General features: G+C 58.5%; 1 protein-coding gene across 4 annotated transcripts; it reads right to left on the reverse strand.

The window, feature by feature from the left end:
- Window positions 1-1,710: 1,710 nt before the first annotated feature.
- On the reverse strand, window positions 1,711-19,101 carry LIF (LIF interleukin 6 family cytokine). 4 transcript variants are annotated; one of them, XM_045062945.1, is made up of 4 exons: window positions 18,489-18,638; window positions 8,088-8,207; window positions 6,057-6,235; window positions 1,711-5,333 (listed from the first exon to the last, which is right to left on the reverse strand). In XM_045062945.1, exons 2-4 carry the CDS (start codon window positions 8,104-8,106, stop codon window positions 4,923-4,925), a joined length of 609 nt encoding a protein of 202 aa, XP_044918880.1. In that variant the 5' UTR covers window positions 8,107-8,207; window positions 18,489-18,638; the 3' UTR covers window positions 1,711-4,922. The 4 variants fall into 4 exon arrangements, with proteins under 4 accessions (XP_044918880.1, XP_004766508.1, XP_044918936.1 ...); XM_004766451.3 differs by lacking the exon at window positions 18,489-18,638 and adding an exon at window positions 10,443-10,687; XM_045063001.1 differs by lacking the exon at window positions 18,489-18,638 and adding an exon at window positions 8,980-10,352.
- Window positions 19,102-19,314: the final 213 nt, after the last annotated feature.

Consider the following 19,314-nt stretch of genomic DNA (forward strand, 5'->3'; position numbering starts at 1 on the left):
AGGGCGGTGCTTCCCCCAAGTCAAAGGGACAGATTCAAGCTGGGTTCTGCTCAGGCAGGAGGGGGCGTGGGAAGTGTCTTGGACACAGGAGCCAGTGGCCAGTAAAAGATTTTCTGCTCAGCACTGGAGGATCCAAGTAGCCTTGGAGCAAGGCAGGGGCCAAGACTCAAGGCCCACTGACCACCCCCTCCCCAAATCCCTGCCTTTGTCATGGTGCCCTCCTTCCCACCTTCCCCTCATCCACCACCTGGCATCACTCCAGGCTCACAGAACCTTCCGGGAGGGAGGAGGAGGGACGTGTCCATTTCGTGGGTCTATTACACATCCATAAAAATGTTCTTCAAATTTCTGGGGACAGAGGGAGCTTCTGAGGCACGGCCAGCCCCTGCTGCCCTCTCGGGACTCAGAAGCCCACTGTTGGGCTGGGCCGAAGCCCCAGTTTGCGCCTGTGTCATCCTGGGTTCTTGTAGAATCCCTTTCTTTGGGCTGCATTGGATGCTGGGCAACGGTTTTTGCAAAGACCGCTGCCGAAACAGCCCCCTAGGAACCCACTTGCTGGAAGGCCTGTCACATGATGACTACCACCCACCCCCCCGTGGGTCTCAATGGAGAAATCACCCTCAGAACCAGTCCCAGGGCAGGCTCTGTTTTCCCCGAGACTGAAGAAAGCCTCCTCCTTTCTGAGTGTGAGAGGGAGGACCACCAGCTGAGCCCCTGCCGACGCCCAGTGTTGTGATTGCCCTCTCCACCTCGGCTTCTGGCACCTTCTATGTGCCTCTTCCATCACTCACATCCTCCCGGATGCCCTCACTGATTGTCCCCAGTAACCTGTGAGCTTCCAGAAGGCCTAGATTTTATCCTATTCACCTTTCAAAACCAACACAGGGCCTGACACTTCTAAACATTCATGAGTGAGTGAGGAGGTGACTCTCAGAAAAACTGTCCAAATCCTCAAATGAATCTCAGCTGGGAGAACCTCAGACCCAAACCCCAGGGTCCCTGTGTCTATGGTTATCTCATTCTAACCTCCCTTATTCCCCAAGGGAGAAGTCCCAGGAAACTGAGAATAAGGTTGGCATGGAAAGGGGCCCCCAGGTGTGAAACAGAGGGACAGGACAGCAGTGTCCACTGCGGGAGAGCTGCTCAGGCCCAGAAAAGCCTTGGTCCTGGTGCCAGCATCTGCCACAATCCTGGGCAGGACCCTTAGACTTCCTGCTCCAGGGTCATTCATGCCTATGCTCTTTAGCTCCCCTTGGACAGTCACCGGGCCACTGAGGACAGAAAATTGGCAGCTGGTCTCTTCTAGATCCCTGGGGTTCCATGCTGCAGAAAGAACATGAAATGTGGAGCTAAGGGGTGGGCCAAAACAGTCTGCCAGTGGGACCTGGGCAAGTGGCTTCATTGCTGAGACTGTTTCCCTCTCTGTGAAATGGGGATGATGACTCTTAGAATCTCACGGGGCTACTGTGAGAGGGGAGGGGCAGGGGCCTTTCTGGATGGCACGCCACGATCTGGAACCCCAGCCATCTTGTTCCACCTGTGCCTGTTCTGCCCACCCCACCCACCCATGCCAGCATCCTTGCCCAGTGGAAGTGCCCCCTCCACCACCTCCCTGCCCTTTGTCGAGGAGAACTCCACTAGACTGGGTGTCCAAGACAGAGAAAGTCCCAACCCCCCCGCCCCTGTCTCCCCACATCAGTACAGTCTGGAGAGCTTGCCAAGAGCAGATTCTTTATTAATTTCTCTTTTTTCTTAAAAAAAAAAAAGTATTCCTTCAGTATAAAAAATAAATATTTTAAATATGACATTGAATAAATAAAAATAATCTGTCAGTATGAAACATTCCCACAGGGTACATTCATCAAAGAGGAATTTGTCCCTCAGGGCCAAGTCCTATCCAGTAGAAAGGAAGGAGAGAAACACAGAGGGACAAAATGGGCTAGCAGTGTGGACGGGAGAGATGCCCAGGTACTGGGATCGAGGCGCAAGGGTGGGGGTGACCCGAAAAGTGGGGACATCTGTACCATCTGAAGGGAAATTCTCACTTGATTCTGGCCTCCAACCCCATAGGCTCCGTCTATTCTAGAGAGCCAGCCAGGTGGGGCTGGGTTCCTTGTGAAGAGGGGGCAGGGGGCATCCCCAAGGAGGAGGCAAGGAGAAGGGGGGAGGAGAGGCAAAGAAACCGGTGGTGCTTTTTTTGCTTAAAATGTTTTTTAAATAAGTAAAAGTTCCCAATACTCCTTTCTCCATCAATTGCCAAATTATTTGTCCTACCCCCTCCTCTGCTGACAGCCTGTTCCTCCTCCCTACTCTTGACCCAGGATGCAGGTGTGGGTCAATACCAGCAGATGAAAAATGAGGAAAAGGACAGCTTCCTGCCCTGCAAAGCTTTTTCCGCACAAAGGCTCCATAATTTCGGGCTGCTGTGCAAAGTGGTCTGCTGGACTGGTTCGAGAAAGGGTGTGGGGGCTGGGATGGGGATTGAGGAGCAGAGCAGGAGATGGGGGTGGGGAAGGGAGAGGGCAGAGGCCGTGGGAGCGAGGCAGAGAGGTGGTGTTGGGCCCAGGGGAAGAGATTCCCTTGGTCCTTGAGCCTCATACCCTGCCCAGGTGGGCTCAGCACGGTAGCTGGTATACTTGAGGGGACGGGATGATGGAAGATCCAGCTGGCCCAAGCCTTCTGAGTCAGGTTCACCAAGGGAGCAAAGTGCTGGAAGGAGGTAGGAGGCGAAGACACCGGATGAGGGTGAGTGTGACCCAGATTAGGACAGCCTCAGAAAACCTGTGGCTGTCATGGTCTCCTCTGCCACCTGCCACAAAACCACCTTGCCCCCACCCTACCCCCACCCCTGCTGGCTGCCCACCCGCCCCCCTGCCCCCAGGGTAAAGTGCTCAGGGAAGACAGAGAGGTGCAAAGTGAGTGTAAAGTACCATAAGAGCATTGGCTGAACTGCTAGGACCGCCACCCGCTCAGGGTTTGAGAAGAAGCCAGAATGTTCCTCTTAGCAGCTGCCCCAGCTCGGCACCCCCTCCCTTGCTCCCAGACTGGAGGGCGTTTCTCCACTTGCCTGGCCCCAGCACAAAGGAAAGGATCGGGTTCCCTGCCTGGGAGCCCAGACATGGGTGGGGGCGTGGGGGGAGGTGGGGCAGGAGGGACCACAGCTTCCTGGTCGTGGGCCCAGGGCCTCCCTATCCTCCTCTCCAGAGCAGGGAGCTCCTCCCTGCACTGCTCCAGCTTCCCAGAGGTCCACCCAGGCCCTCTGGCCCTTTGTGGGTGTTTGGCCCACCCGAGCAGGAGCTTCCCCACTGTGTGCAAGCATGCTGGATGCTGGCTCAGGACGGTTCCAGAGCCCCTTGCTGGTCTAGAGACAGCATGGGAACAAGGAAACAGCAGCAGAGCGGGCCACCAGGACTGCCTTACCCAGGGTTCCCGGGCACCCTCTTAGCCGCGAATGTTACCCCTCACAGCACAATTCCAAGGAACTGCCAGAAAACACAGTGTTGAGTGAGCCCCCTGGAGCCAAGCAAGATGGCGGCCCTAGGAGAAGGCCCCCAGGCCATCACTCCACAAGCCCGCCCAGCCTGCCATGAACCCAGGATCTTGATATCCCCAAATCAGGCCACGGTTGAGATGGGGTATGGAGGCGGGTCCCCTGTCCCCCACCCAGGTGACCAGTTCTCTCCGATCCTGACTCTCTTCTGAGCTTCACCCGTAAGGCTTCTTCTACTTGTAACATCTTTGACTTCAGGACCAGTCCCTGTGAAGGCTGGGCCCTGGCTCTTCTATGAGACATCGTATTATTTCTGTTGAGTAGGAAGCAGGGAAAGGGAAACTTACTTTGCCATTTAAAGCACCAATAAGTTAATATAAATAGGGCATCATAATAAATAGACAATCGTGCTGGGTCAGACACACAGCACTCTTGGCTCTCAGGCTTACTAAGACCCTGACCTCAGGTTCTGCTGTCCCCTTGTTCTAGGAACCAGAGATGGCCTCTAGTCCCCATCAAGTACCTTTGTGTGACCTCACGGGACCTCCAGGGGTCCCGGATGTGAGCTGCCACCCTGAACTACCCAGTTCTTCCCATCCCTTCCCATCCCTTCCAGACCCCGGCCCAGAAGGAAGACTCTGGGTGCCCTCGGAACCTCTTCACCTAACTTTGCCACCTCCCCAAACCCCACCTCCAGGTCCAACCACCAGATCCTGGCCATCCCGGGCTTCAGGAAAGACTGTAGGGAAGGAGAGCCTGCGAAGGCTCTCAGGACCTCTCTACCTTCCCAAGCCTGAAGGTAGCCTCTCAGCCTCCCTAGAGGCCTGAATCCCAGTGAGCTCTTTCTGGAACTTTCTGTTTCACAGTCCAGTCTCTAAGCCTGAGCTCTCCGATCATGCTCAAGAAAAGGAATATCTTAAACCAGAGCTCCCCTTTCTCTCTTCTACTCACTATACTTATAGGGGCCCAAGGAGTCCTCTGGATCCTAGCTCCTCTGGCCTGTTTGAGCTCGGTCAAACTTTCCAAAGACTCCGGAAGGGGCAGCAAAGGCACCGATGGTGGTAATTCTGTGGATCTGACTCCTGCCGTCGGGCCCCACAGTCAGAGTCACCATGGACAACTTGTGCAGTTTTCTCACAAAGCCCCTAGCCAAGTGGGCCAAGTGGGGACAGAGGTCCAGCCCACAATCCCCTCACCAGCCCAACACCCTGGTGTCTGGCTGCAGTCTCCCACAGGAGGGGACCTTCTCCTAATTGGCACTGCTTGGCTTTATCACAGCCCACCCTAAGGGGAGTGGACTGGCCAGGAACCCTCGGGGGTCTGCCGGCAGCCCCCAATTTGGCCTGGCGATACTCTGGGCCATGGCCACAGTCTGAGAGCTGCCTGAGCCTAGGATCTCAGGGTGTTCCCTGCAGGCTTCAAGACCTCCCATCTAGAAGGCCTGGGCCACCACGGCAATGACCTGCTTATACTTCCCCAGGAGCTGACAGCCCAACTTCTTCTTCTGAAAGACGTCTTTGCCCGAGGTGTCAGGGCCATAGGCCACGTCCACGTGGGCCACATGGTACTTGTTACACAGGCGGCAGAGCACATTGCTGAGGAGGCCCCGCAGGATGTCCGCCGTGGCGTTCAGCTTGCTGTGGAGGCTGAGGGCGTTGGGATTGAGGACCTTCTGGTCCCGGGTGATGTTGCCCAGGGAGGCACCAAGGTACGCGATGATACGGTAGAGCTCCACGAGCCGTGTCTTCTCTGTGCCGTTGGCGTGGAATGGCGGGAAGTCTGTCACATTGGGGCCACACAGCTTGTCCAGGTTGTTGGGGAACGGCTCCCCCTGGGCCGTGTACTGAGGAGCAGAGAGGGAGAGGGGTGGTGACGTTGGGGGTGGTCAGGGTTGAGGGTTCCAGCCCTACCGCCAAGCCTCTGGGCAAGCTCTTGGGTCCATTTCCTGCTTCTGGCATAGAGACCCAGCTACTCGCCCTCTAGGCATCTCAGGAGCACTGTGAGAGCCCGGAGTAATCAATGGTGTGAACGCACGTGGTGAAGCATCAAGGGACTCTCATCCCCCTCACTCAAGATCGTATGGGGACGGAAAGGAAAACACCCCGTCTCACCTTCTGTGGGTGTGCCACACACACTTGCCCTTTCACCCACCGTACGCGCCTTCTTCCTGGACGGCTTTGCACCCCAGACACCCACAGCCCACTTTCTCTCCCAACAGCAGCATCTCCCCAGTCACCCCTCTTCCTCTCTGTCCCTCATTGGCCTCCTGCTCCACGTGGTGGAGGAATGCCTAGACCAGCAGTGCCCAGCTTCCCGCTTTTCCCCTCAGCTCTGCCCAGACCCAACTGGACACCTTGGAAAAGTGGCTTCCAGTCTGAGCCTGGGCTGGGGGAGGGGCACCCCCACGCCCCTGAAGCTGTGGCGGGTAGGGGATTGTTGTTGAACCAAGCCCTTTCCCCATTCTCTCCTGCCGGCTCCAAACTCGATCTCTTCCCAAGCCAGCCCCACCAGCCCAGGTCTGTGGAGCCACACCCCCCACCCTCAGGACCTAGAAGGGGGGACTTACATAGAGAATAAAGAGAGCATTGGCACTGCCATTGAGCTGCGCCAGTTGGTTCCTGATCTGGTTCATGAGGTTGCTGTGACATGGGTGGCGGGTGGCACAGGTGGCGTTGACTGGGGTGATGGGAAGGGGGGTCCCTGCTCCGTGTTTCCAGTGCAGAACCAGCAGCAGGGGCACAACTCCTAGGAACACGCAGGAAGGAGCCATGAGCAGGGTGGCTGGGGATGAGCAAGGGGGCTCGGAGCAGAAGATACACCTCTTCTCCCCAGGGACACCAATGCCCCCCAGCCCACCTCCAGCTCTGTCTTCCCCAGGCTGCTTCTAGTTTTCATTGTCTCACTGCATCTGTTTCTGTCCAATTCCCTCTCTCCAGATCTCTATCTCTGCTTCTCTCCACTCCCTTGTTTTTTCCTTCTCTCTCTCCTGAGAGGAGGAAGGGGGTAGGACATGAGCTGTTCCCACCTGCTGGGAGCTGGGTCCAGCATGACAGGAACCATCCAGCCCTTTCCCTCAGGAAGGCAAAAAAACCCTGAGGCTTCCTGCCCCCCTCAGGCTGGAAGACACTATGCCCCAGGCCCAGCAGGTCTCAAGGGACAGAGAGGTCCCTATCTTCCCACCTCACAGGATGGTCCAGATTCTTGTGCATTGCTTCATGCCCCCTGGTCCTTTGCAGGAATTAGCTCCCAGATCAGGCTCCCATGGGAACCCGGGGTTCGGAGGTGCGGATCTTCTGCGGACACTCTTCTCCCTCCCAAACCTGTCACTTGATTCCTCTGGGAGCTAGGGGCAGCAGACCAGTGAGGCTGGAGAACCGGTGAGGCTGGGTTTGGCTCCAAAAATTCTGCCACCCTCCCCCATCTCTTCCATTGCTCTTCTCCCAATGGGGCCATTCTTATATTTAGGACCCTCAGCTCCACCCCAATTCTGCAATTCTGCCCCCCTCTCTAACCCCAAATCATCACTCAGAACTTCCTGTCCCCCAGACCTACATGCCACCCCCCTCTTATCTACCATTTGCCCCAGGCGCCAGGTTAGGACAAGGAGAATCCTGCGGTCCTGCAGGCTCTCAGAGCCTTGGGGAGGGAGAGGAAATGGTGCAACCAGAAAAGAGAAAAGGGAAAAAGGTCGCCGGCAGCCAGGTGGGCGGAGGAGGAAGGAAAGTGAAAGGTGACAGGAGAGCTGGGAGCTGTCCGGGCCTGTTCTGGGTCGCCCCTCCCCCCAGGGAGCCTGCTTCCCTGCTTTACTCTCTCCGGTTCCCTCCCAGGGGCCTCTCCCAGTGGCCCAGCAGCAGGAGCTAGGGGCAGCAGACCAGTGAGGCTGGAGAACCGGTGAGGCTGGGGTGAAGGGGGGCGCTGGAGCACTGGGATCGCCCCCGTTGGGGCAGTGGCAGCCTCAAGTTCACTTCTTCTGGGTCCCCTGTTCCTCCCAGCATCCCCAGGCAGCACTGAGACCCCGGGATGGTTGGGGGGCCCCCACAGCCCCTGCTCACCTAGCAAAGACCACAGCTTTCCAGGCACTAGCAGATGGAGGCGGCACCTGCTTCCGTCCTGGCCGGAGTTTGCAAGCTGCTCGGAGGTCGCTGAGCCTCCCTGGGAGCAGCCCGGGACGCGGTTGGAAAAGAGAAAGCGGAAAGACAGACAGAAAGAAAGAAAGAAAGAAAGAAAGAAAGAAAGAAAGAAAGAGGGAGGGTGAATCGGGAGAAAGCAGAGCGGGAAGAGCACACGGGAGAGTGGCAGGAGCGAGGAGGAGGAGGAGGAGGAGGAGGAGGAGCGGGAGGAAGACTGCGGCGGCCCCCTCCCTCGCCCGCCAACCTGCCGGCCCCCGGACGCTGAGCGCGCGGTGCCGGGACCATGTGCCTGCGCTCGCTCCCGGCCGCCACCCAGCGCCTCCAGCGGCCCGGGCCGGCTGCACCGGTGCCCCAAGTGTCCGTGTGTCTTCGGCGAGTGGGTGTCCCGCTCGCGATCGCCAAGTGTCCCAAGTCGCCGCAGCACCCTCCGTGGGGCGCGGAAGCCGGCGCGGGGCGGGTGGATTTACCTGCCGCCAAGACCTTCATTATGGGCTGGACTCCAGAAGGCTTTGGAGGAGACCTTAGACGCGGGCAGTTTTCAGAGGTTCATGCTCAACGGGGAATTTGCCTGATTTATATACTGGAGCCTGTGTTGTAAGACAGAGAGAGAAACAGCTATATTTAGCAGGGATCCCCGTCCAGGAAGTCGTTTGAGGTGCATCATAGGAAATTATGAATGGAAGAAAGTGAGAGTGGGGGGGGGCAGTGAAGGGGGAGGGTGGAGAGAGCAGACTTTTTTCCTCTTCTAAGAATTTGATTGATAAAATTATAATGAACTCTTCAACAAAACACCCTGTGGTTTTCCTGAGTGGCTTGCCCTAGGAGTTCTTTGAAGTTGGGGAGTGCGAGGAGGGTCCCGAGGCTCCAGTCATCAGGGTCCCTGGGGCTGCAGGTGCTCCAGACAGCCCTGACTCACCTGGGTTTGGGGAGGTGGCTCGACACTAGGCAAGCAGATGGAGGCTGGCCCCTGTGGCCCCGTGATCAAGGGATTTTGGGGGCAGGGGGGAGGAGGCAGTCTGGGGCTTGGCTGAGAAGGAGGCTCCAGGAAGAGGGGCTGGGGCCCTGCTTGGACTTTAGACCGTAATAAAGCAGAACTGGAGTTCTGTGGGCACCTCAGACGTAGCCTCCTCCAACCTGCCCATTGCTACTGGGGCCAAGTGGGGCTTCGAAGGGCACAGGTTGCCCAGAGTCCCACGGGGTCAGACCTCCTGACCACCACTAGCAAGCCTCCATTGCTGATACCTGTGAGGCTGGGGAGGAGCTGGGAAGATAGGGGAGCAGGGAGATTGCGGTGACTCAGTTCTTGGGGGACAGCCTAAGGAGGAGCTTCTGGGAAGGTGTTGTGTGTCGGGGGTTTACCTAAACTCTTTGTGGTCCAATCTCCCCCTTCAGGGAGCATTTCCATTCTGGAGGGACACCTGGAGCAGAGACCCGGGGAGGCTTAGCGGATCAGACCCAGGTTTCTTCCTCAGGATGCTGAGGGCCTGGCTTGGGAGAAGAGAAATAGCTTGCCCCAGCCCCCAACCTTGGAAGCGCCCTTGGGCTCAGAGAATAATGGTAACCCCCCCAAAAGGTATTTCTAGAGTCTGTAAGGCAGGGTCACAAATAAATTCTGGTGTCTATCATGACCAATTAGATTCATAAACATGTGAGGACAGGCAGGAAGGAATGGTGGAGACTAGGGCAAAATGAGCACGGGACTCCTCCCCACAGAAGGCATTTCTAAAAAATGATGTGAAGAACACCTATCTGGCACCGTACTGTCTCCCCAATTTGCCAGGGCCACCCTCTGTCCCATTCCCCTGGGGAGCTCACCCCAGCCCTCCGGCCTGACTCTAACCAGGAAACAAGGCAGAAGAGTTGGTTTCCTGAGGCAGGGAGACCCACCACCTTTCTCAGGCCCCTGCTCAACCCCTCACCCATCCTCCATGCATGCTCCCAGCTCCTGCCTCTTGCCACATCCCAGACCTGCCCAACCACGCGTTCCTCCCTCATCGTGCCAGGACGAGCCCTCGTGCCTGCTGCGGTCCCCCTTCCCCCACACACACTCTGCCCTATCCAGGCTCACTTCCCCCATGTCCTAGGAGGACATGGGATGTGGGGTGATAAACCTGCCCATCCCAACTGGCACTTCCCGGCAGGGAGGAGGCTGGTAGAGTCCAGACTGGCTCTCCTTCCTCCTCCCTCCCCCTCCTTGTCTCTTCCTTGGAAGGCCCTAGAAGACCCCTCCTGGCACTTGCCCCTCCCATACACCTACTATGGGGTCCACATACACCCCCAGGAGGCCCACCTACCCCTGCCAGGCTCAGGCAACCCCACGGCACAAGACACCCCAGCTTAATTCCCTCCCCACTCCCCTGACAAAAAAATCCCCCCACTCCTCTCCTCTCCCGAGTGAGGGCCTGACACAAACACGGAGCACGTGAACACAAATGCTGGGCCAGCCTCCAATCCTACCGCCACATCTCCCAGTCCCCTGTCACCTGACTCAGCCTGGTGCTTCTGCTGTGGACCCCTCTATGGGTCCCCTTGTTCCCCCACCTGAGACACTCTCTAGGTGCCCTGATTCTCCTGGTGGCCGCCAGCCCTTCCCACCACTCTCCTGCCCCCGTCTCTCCCCTCCAGCCTTCAGAGTAGACTTCCAGGTCCTTGTACTGCATCCCGGCTCCCTGGATCCCATGCCAGCCCTACAGTCCACCCCCAGTCACCATGTAATCTCAGCCCCACCCCACAGGAAACAGGAAGTGGGGGCAGAGTCTAGAAGTCACTTAACTCCCTCCCCAACTGGCCCTCCCATGCCTCAGTTTCCCCTCTCATGGTACCTGACTTGGTCCGTGCTCCCCAAGAGCTGTGGGCCCCTCGGCACCCTAGGCCCGGCTTCCCTTTCCTGCCCATGTCCAGGCACCACCTGCTCTGGGCCTCTGAGGGGAAGCTCGGGCAGGGTCTTGGAGCCGCCAGGCCAAGAGCTGCCTGCAACGTGGCCTTAGTCCCCAGGAATCGGCCGCCCAGACCGCACTCCAGGCCTGCTCTGGTCTCCCGGAGTTTGTTTTCTTCCCTCCCTCTCTATGAGCTTGTGTGTGTGTGTGTGTGTGTGTGTGTGTGTGTGTGTATGTGTCTGTGCGCGCGCGCGCTCGTGAGTGTGTGTGTGTGTGTGTGTGTGTTTTCCCCTCGGCTTCCTCACGGAAGGCATCCTCCCTTCTTGGCTGCATGCTCCCGGGGTTGTGACCCCAGGCCCCACCCTGGAGTGGCAGCCCCAGCTCGGCCCCTTCCAGCTGTGACTTCATCTCCAGGCTGTCCCGCTCCTGCACACAGGGCCTGCTGGGGATTTGACCCGCCTCAGGGTGAGGGGGACCATCAGGGTCCACATGGGGCCCTTTTCTGCCGACCAGGGCCCTGCCAGGTCAGGGCCCCAGGGTGCTGTCTCCAGGTGGCTGTGCCCTACTTTGCTCATCTCCCCTCTCCAGGAAGTAAGCCCACCTGTCGGCCTTCCCAGGGCCCCGAGGGGCTCTTTCTGTCCTAGGTACTCTGCCATAGGCGCCCACGCCCTCCTCCTTTTCTGCAGCTTCTTGCCTGCTTCGCATTCGCCCTTCCTAGATCATCACAGGTGTTTTATTTTTCAGATGGGGAAACTGAGGCTTGGAGAAGTGAAGCCCACTTGCCCAGCTCTGTGCAGAGGCACTAGAGCAGGGTCTGGAACCCACACCTCTGGCTTGCCGGCCGAGTTGAGACCGCAAGCACCTCCAGCTCTGAGAGGAGCAAAGGCTCATGAAGAGCACATAGGCTGCTTCTTCCAGGATGTCTCCCCTGCCCACAGCTCAGACCAGCTTGAGTCTGCCTGTTCCTATCTCTCTCCTCTCAAGCGGAGACAAGTCTTCTTCCTCACTCCTGGAGGGCTTGGATGGGGTCTGAGCCTCATTCGTACTCTTGACAGCACCTGGCTCAAGGTTACACCAGAGGCGATGCTAAGTACTTTTTAAAAGCATTTCACAATTTCCAAAAGCCGTCTGGGCCAAATGTCTCGTGGAGAGACCCTGTGGAGCTCTCTGGTCTGAATCGTGGACTTTGGCCTCAGTCAGCACGTTGGAAATTTGGTTTTGCCCCCTCTGAGCGGGGGACTTTGGGGGACGTGAGCAGTTCCTGGCCTCAGTTTCTCCATCTATGAAATGGGAACAATGGCACCTATGCTGTGGGTTGGCCGTGAGGTGTGGGGCTCTGCGCATTTCTGGGCACTCCACAAGCTCTCAACAAGTCAGCATTTATTCTTACCAAGTGAAGAACCTCACCTCACTGGGAAGGAGGGGCTTTTGTCCCCATTTTAGAAAAGAGGACACTGGGCACACTCCGGGGCTGAGGAGGGAAAGCTGACAGGAACTGTATCCCCTCTCCTGATGGATAATGAGGAAGGACACCCTTATAGGCTCCAGCTTCTTCAGGGACACCCCAGACAAGATAAAACAGGTCCTATGGGGGGATGGCATGGCACCACTCACTCTCCTCATGTCCCATCCTGGCCCCTGACTCCCCCTCCCCTCCTCACCCCAGGCCTGAGCTGAGGACAGCATCTGACCCCAGGCTCACCGCCCCCAGGAACTGATTCACCCCCAGGCCCCATCTGAGAAGGAAGGAGACATAGCTCAGCTCAAAGGGGCTTGAATCACCAGCCGCCCCCTGCGGAGCCCCGGGGGGGGGGGGTGATGCGGAGGCGGGGGCCAGCCCCCTGCCTGCCTGTCTGTCTCTTTCCTGGGCCTCAGGGGCACTCAGGGGAGAGGGCAGCCCGTGGCAGTGGCCATCAGCTGGGGGACGGCTGGGAGGTACCCTCACAGTCAGGCATCCTGTGTGGGTAGTCAGTAGTACTTACTCACCAGGTAAGCAGCTCTCTGGGCATTGGGGAATTCCCCAAGACCAGTGACCCAGAAACAGAGTGCTCTGGGCAAGCCCCACTGCCCAGGCCAGCCCCCACTCCTTCCTTCAGCATCCCCTCCCCTGTGCCCAGCGGAGATCTCAGTTCTCTGAAAACTCAACGGGCAGCTGCTCTTAGCCTCTGGCAACCCAGCCCCTGCCTGGCCTCGATTTTCCCACCTGGGAAATGAGCACAGGAGAATCAGATGGGCCCAGGGAGGCAGTTGGAGGTCAGAGGCTGTGGTCCAGGACTTGGGCCGGTGAGGGGTGGCCAGAGTTGGCAGGAACAGCTCAGGAATTCTGGCACAGCCCTGGCAGTTGGGAGTCCTGTCCAAAAAGGCAAAAACACCTCATTATTCGACACTTGAGCAATGAAAGTGTCACTACGCCTGTGGTCCCAGCCTGCACCCTGCAGCACCACGAAACCATCGTGGACTTTCCTGTGGCCCCTGGCGCCGCTTTGCAAGTCAGCCGTGGGCCAGCCAGGGCTAGGCTGGGGGTAGAGCCTGTGGGTAAAGGTGCGGCTCAGAACCAGGAGAGCCTGGATTCGAACCCTCCGCATACCACTTACCAGCTGTGTGACCGGGGGCCACCGGGCCCCTCTCTCAGAGCCTTGATTTCCCCTCTGGAAGTGGGGAGTGCTGTGTGTGGTGCTGCCATGAGGGGTGTTCAGTGGGAAACACAGACAATGTGCTTAGCACACCATGGTCATTCTAGTCGGAGCTCTGAGTGGTCCCAGGAGGGGTTCAAATCCCAGCTTGAGTCAGGGCCCTGGGTCTGAGAGGCCAGGAAGGGCTCCTGGGTCCTCTCAGTCCACAGAGCATGGGGTGGCTCCTGGGGGGTCAGACAGCCTTTGAGAACCTTAGCAGGAGAATAAGTAATACTTCCCGCCTCAGTGTCCTGGAGAGCCCAACTGTCTTTGAGACTCTAGAGGCCCGGGTTCTGGGATTATAGTCTGCTCTTTCTCACCCTCACCCCGTCAAATCTCTGGCAGGGACCAGCTATACCCCTCAGGGCCAAGCACAGGCCAGAAACCATCCTGGCCTGCTGCCAGCTGCCCCCATCATTACCCGGACATTTCCTGACTGGTTCTGCGTCAGGAATCACCCCCCTGGAGGTGAATCAGAGTGACTGCATTTTTTCTTCAATTCTGATAGAAATTGCAAGGGAAGCAGCAGCCCACAGAGTGCTGATCACATCATTGGCAAGGTCAGAAGCCAGCCTTCGAGGCCCACACTGTTACATGAAGCCCACTTCTGCGCCGGGCTCTGCCCTCAGCATCTCTATCTTGAAGATGGGCTGCTCTCCTCTCTCATCCGCCATCAGCATGGTCTCTGTGAGCACCTTGACCTCCTGCTCTAGGTGCTCCCGCTGGCCCGAGACCGGAGCAGGTGGGATGGAGAGAGCAATGTTTTCACGCTCTGGGTTTCGGAAGCCGGCCACTTAGCAGCTCATGGATTTAATTCAGAGGGCTGCCGCCAGCACTTTCAAAAAGGAAATGGAAGAGCCAAATCACGGGGCATCGCCCAGAGCAAGGGCAAGTGCTCCTCCACAAACTTTTTTTTTTTTTTTTCCGTTGTCTCTATGTGTCAGCGGCCACATCACCCTCCCGGTCGCAAGGTGCGATGTGTTTCTAACTGCGGGTCGCGGTCAAAAACGTTTGTAAGCCACTGGTATCGATGATGAAAGCCTGGCCCTGAGGGGCTGAGGAGTGTCTTGCTCAAATCAAGGTCACTCAGCAGTTGACAGCATGGGACTCAGGACTTCCATGCCATCCTGCTGTCCCTTCCAGTTCAGGATCAGGCAGGAGGTGCTGCGGGCGGGTCGGGGCCGGGTGGGGCGGGGCGGGGCGGGGCAGCTGCTCCTGGTATGGGCTGGAGGCCTTTCATCACCCTGTGTGGGACAAAGGCCCTGGGTGGGGGGGACCCAGCCCCTCACCTTCCACTCCCTTCTGCAGCCTCAGACCCCCAGCTCCCCGCCCCACCCTGCCCCACCTGGGTGGGGTGGGGATAGTCACGGGTCTTTCCTCACTCCTCCAAGGGAATGCTTCATCCTCGCCACAGGTGGCAGCAGGAGGAAGTGGCCAACGTGTGCCCCCCCTCCTTCCAAGGTAGCCTCCCACCTGGAGACTGAGTCTGTCTGGGAGCACCTTCAGGGCATCCCATGGGTCTAGGACTGAACGAGCATTCACACGCGAGCATGCATGTGTGGCAGGGATCTGTGTGTGTTGACCGGTCCGTGCTGGGCTGTGTCTGATCCTGTGGGCATGCACACGTGTCTGTGCTGGTCTGATCGCTTGTGGGAGACAGCTGAGGCATACATATCTCTGGCTGACTTGGTGGCCCTCTTTGTTATTATTGTGTGGCTGTGTGAGTGACCGTGAATGTGAATCCTGCACGAGCATGTGTCTGACTTGGTGTCTGTGTGAGTCTGCGTGGCAGGGAGGGTTTCTGGGCCCAAGTAGTGAGGCATGACCCCTGCCCAGGCGAAGTGTGTATGTGTGTGTGTGCGTGTGTGTGTGTCCCAAGTGTGCCTCCAAAATCCCTGCCCCTCACCCTCCAGCTCCCATCCTTGGGAACTGTGTGGCAGCCTCACGTCACGGGGGCCACCAGCAGCTGGTTTCCTCCCCACCCCGCCCCAGGCCCCCCTGCCCTGGCCACCCTGACTTTTGGCGCAGGGACAAAGCTGATGTCAGAGCTGAGCTGACAGCTTCCTTCTCCCACTGGATTTTCCAAAAGAGAGAGACCACAGCTCAGCTCCTATTAAATAATCGTGGCGGGGGGGGGGGGAGGATGTTTCACTCAATGATTTCCTGAACTCAGAGGCAATAAACAGAACAGGAAGCAGCCCCGGGGACCCACTCAGCCTGAAACTGGCCAGCCAGAGGTGGGGCCCAGCCTTCCTCCAGAGTCAAGCTCACTGGAGCCACCCCGACCCGACCCCAGAGATGATGTCAGGGAGGCAGGCAGGCCTTCTCTCCAAACTGTCCCTCAGTGCCTGTAGGGACTGAGGAAATGTTCTGAGGATGGTGGGTGGGAGGTGATAAGATGGATAGAGTAGAGGGGGCCCCTCCCAGTGGGTGGAGAGGATGGAGGGAAAGAGGCCCAGCCAGAGTTGGACCATTGTCTTTCTTGGGAAGAGAAGAAAGGGGGAACTCCTTGAAGTCAGGGGAGGGACAGAACCAGGTAGGGGAGCAGCTCGTGGGGAGCAGGGAAGACAAGGCCAGGCATCCCCCTGCCTCCCTCAGCCAACCTGGAAAAGATGACTGTCTCCCACAAACCCAGCAACTTTGGACCACTCCAGCCCTGCTTCCTGCCCTTTCTGGGGCACACTGCAAACCCCAAAGGCCATCAGGGGGCTCTCTCCCATCCACATCCCCCAAAACAAACCATTACAAAGTGCTGCCTGGAGCCCCCACCTCCAAGAGAAGCATTTAAATCCTGTTTCACAGACTTGGAAACTGAGGCTCAGAGAGTTGAAGGTTTGCCAGAGGTCACACAGGGTGTGACAGAGCCAGGTCTCTCCCCCACATTCCCCACATCCCTACAGGGTTCCTATAATAGAAGCCAGGATGGGCAGGGTTCTCTGGCAACAGGGGACACAGGGGTCCCCAGGATGAGTCTTCCCCAGGGAGCCCCTCCTTCTGCTTGGGCCGGCCACTCAGCTGCTTATCAGCCACAGGACTCCATGACACAATCCTGCTCTGATCTCCTGCCCAGTGGGGCCCCTTCCACTCCTGCCCCTCCCTTGGACCCCATTTCCGCTTCCTCCCTTTCGGGGTGGGACCAGGCCTGCCCCGGGATCACAGTGGGCTGTTTGGAGAGCCGGTATGCCTGCCAGTCACTCAGCAGCCAGGAGCTCCCATGTCCACTGTGGCCAGCAGGTAGCCAGCAGGAGACCCTCACAGAAGGAGGAAGGTGGCCCGCAGTTCCCCATCCTTAGAGTCCCTTCTGAGAGCCCACTTACCTCCCAAGACCACCACGGCCTCTCTTGGCCTCCGGATCCCCACTTGTAAAGGGACTATGTTAGGAAAATAAGCTTGGGGGTGGGGGAGGGTGGGGGGGGGGAGTAGGTGGGCTCAGCCATCAGCCAGACCACAGATCCGGCCGTAGGTCAGACACTTACAAGCTATGGCCCTCAGACAGGGGGCCTTGTCACTCAGACATTTACAAAATGGGACTTGATGTCATCAGCCCATAAAGGGAGCAACACCCTCTGGAGGATATGCTGGAGTTACTGATACTAACTAGCTGGTAAGATTTCACAGGTGGGATGCAGAGAAAGAAAGTTGCTTTTCCAAGGCCACAGGCCACAAGCAAATTAGTGGCATGTTCCCCAACAGCATGTGGGCGGCCTGCCTCACTTGGGACTCCCAGATGTGGGGGAGGGTCAGGAACCCCAAGTTTTAGTCGCCATTGGTTGTGAGAATTCCAGAAAGAAGCTTTTTGGCGTCTTGGCTTCTCCAGCTGTAAAACGGGTCTAGAGAAGGCCACCAGCCTCCAAGAATCTAGAAAAGACTTTTTGAGGTGTGGACTTTGGGGTCTGGTCATGGAGGAAAGGGAAATCCTTCCCAGGGGCGCCCTGGAAAGCCGGGCCCAGCGAGGTTAGGGCTAAGTGTCCGGCTCCTGGCCCCGCGTTCTCCTACACCCGGCGGCTTAGGTCGGTTCCAAGCCGCGGGCTGCAGCGCCCCCCACTGCCCAGCCAGCGGCAGCCGTCTTGGCCACAGCACCACCGAGCCCCACGCTGGCGTGGCTCTGCCAGTGCCTCCCCCAGGGCTGGGCAGGGCAGGGCGGGATTTGGGGATTGAGGAAGTGGGCGGGGATGCCGGAGGCTCGGAATGGAGGGTAAGCAGAGGCCATTGGCCCAGGCAGGAGAAGAAGACGACACTCGGAGGGGTCCTCCAGGGGCCTCGGCCTGGCCCAGGACCTACCCGGGTACGGAAGGGGACAGTCCTGAAGACCGGCCTCAAGAGGGCGGCCAAGACCGCACTCAGTGGGCCCGGGTGGGGGCGGCGCGCCTGATCCAGCTAGAAATCTGGAAGGAGGGAGTTGGGGAGATCACCCTCTCAGGCCCCAAACCACCTAGTTGCCACCTGGGACAGGCCCTGGGTACCATGTGCCCCCATCCCGGAAGCTTCTCTGCAGTCAGGAACTGCTGATGGCAAGATTGGGATCCAGCCCCTTCTCAGATATTTGTGCCAATGAGCCCCCTCCTTCGGTGCCAAGCTGCGCACAGACTTCAGTTATTTTTTACTTTTTCTTCACCATGGCCTTGTGAGCTGGGGCTTCCACAATCAGGCCCATCTTACAGAGTGATCAGAGCAGAGTGGTCGAGTCCTGTGCTAGTCCAAGGTCAAAAGTGTAGGGACCATGACCTTGACTGACCACACACCCCAGAGCCTCCCAGGAGGGACTTGACTTTGTTGAAGACTACTGCCCTTCTCCCCAAAGCAGAAGCAGGCAGGGGGTACCCCGTGACCTACCACAGCCCTTCTAGAGGGACAGGGACCCTCCGCCTGCCACATCTCCATCTGAGGAAAAGCTAGGCTGCCACAGACTCGGAACCCTTTACTGCCCTGGGATAAAGGAAACTGGGGGTCCCTTGGGAACCCAGGAATCAAGACCACCCCCCATCCCCACCCAGAGAGGCAACCCCTTCGGGATCACGCAATGCCAGGATTCTGGCCTCTCCATCTAGTTCTCTCTCCTCTGCCCGTCCATGATCTTTAACCCTTCAGTGATCCATGACACTTTCACATCTGGTCTGTCTACCTTACCTCAACATCCTTGGTGAGATGGGCAAGGAACGTCCTACCACACCCATTACACAGCTGAGAAGACCGAGGCTTGGAGAACCGTGGGGGTCACTAAGTACCCCCCCAGACATTGGAGGATTTGCCAGTGCTGAGGATAAATTGGGAGTCTGGCAGCTACCCCCCCTACCAGCCCTGCCCCATCAGGGAGGCTTACCGTGCTCTGCACCCATGCAGGACCCTCTGGAGTCTCGCAGGTGTTTTCTGGGTCTTCAGGAGGACACCATCGACTTCAGGGCCAGGACCCCTCTGCTTCCCTCTCCTGCTGAATCTTCTCTGGAGACAGCTCCTCACACTGCCCCCCACTTGACTTCCCGTCAAGTGCCGGGTGGCCCTGAGGCTCCCCCCACTTCCACCCCACCCCCTGGCGGAAGGGCTGGGTGCAACAGGGGCAGAGAACCCCAGGCTCCTGGCCAGCCTGCGCCTGATCGGTGGGACAGGGTCTTTGGGGTGTCCAGGGGTAAAGTGGGGCTGGGGGTGGGGAGGGGGCGACCCTGTGCCCAGCACCCCTGCCCAGCACTGCGTGGCAAGGCCGCTGGGACCTGAGTCACAACTGACTGGGCCGCGCCCAGCCTGCCTGGGTGACCCAGGCCAGCATAAGGCGATGACTGAGCAGCCCTCCGCATGACCGGCCGGGGTCGGCCTTAGGTGTTTTGACTCAGACCTGCCACAAGCCGTGTGCACCAGGGCCATGCCCCTTGTCCCCGTCCCCAGGAGAGTCACAGGGCCGTAGCCACCCTTCCCCTCCCCCAGGGCACAGGTCCCCCCAAGCCACCCCGCGCTGTCCCGGCACCCACCTCAGAACCCCAGAGTCACCTGTCCCATCTGGTTGGCCCTCCTCCACAGGCTCCAGGGCCCCACCTGCCCAACCCACGTCCCTGGGAGACCTTCGCCCCTCCCCGCGCCAAGGAGCAGAGCCCAGCCCTTGGGGCCGCCCCAGGAAGCAGGGAGTGGGGCTGGCCAAGCGGAAGGCCTCCCCAATG

This window comes from Mustela putorius, unplaced genomic scaffold (assembly GCF_011764305.1).
Source record: "Mustela putorius furo isolate JIRA1106 unplaced genomic scaffold, ASM1176430v1.1 tig00000081_pilon_pilon_pilon, whole genome shotgun sequence".
NCBI lineage: Eukaryota > Metazoa > Chordata > Mammalia > Carnivora > Mustelidae > Mustela > Mustela putorius.

Excerpts from the sequence above, each read along its gene's own strand:
- LIF (XM_045062902.1), bottom strand. The coding sequence starts at position 19,024 with ATGGCCCTGGTGCACACGGCTTGTGGCAGGTCTGAGTCAAAACACCTA. Across the intron at positions 12,847-18,488 it reads CTGCATGGGTGCAGAGCACG|GACTCCCAACTGCCAGGGCT; the intron begins GTAAGCCTCCCT and ends CTTTTTGGACAG.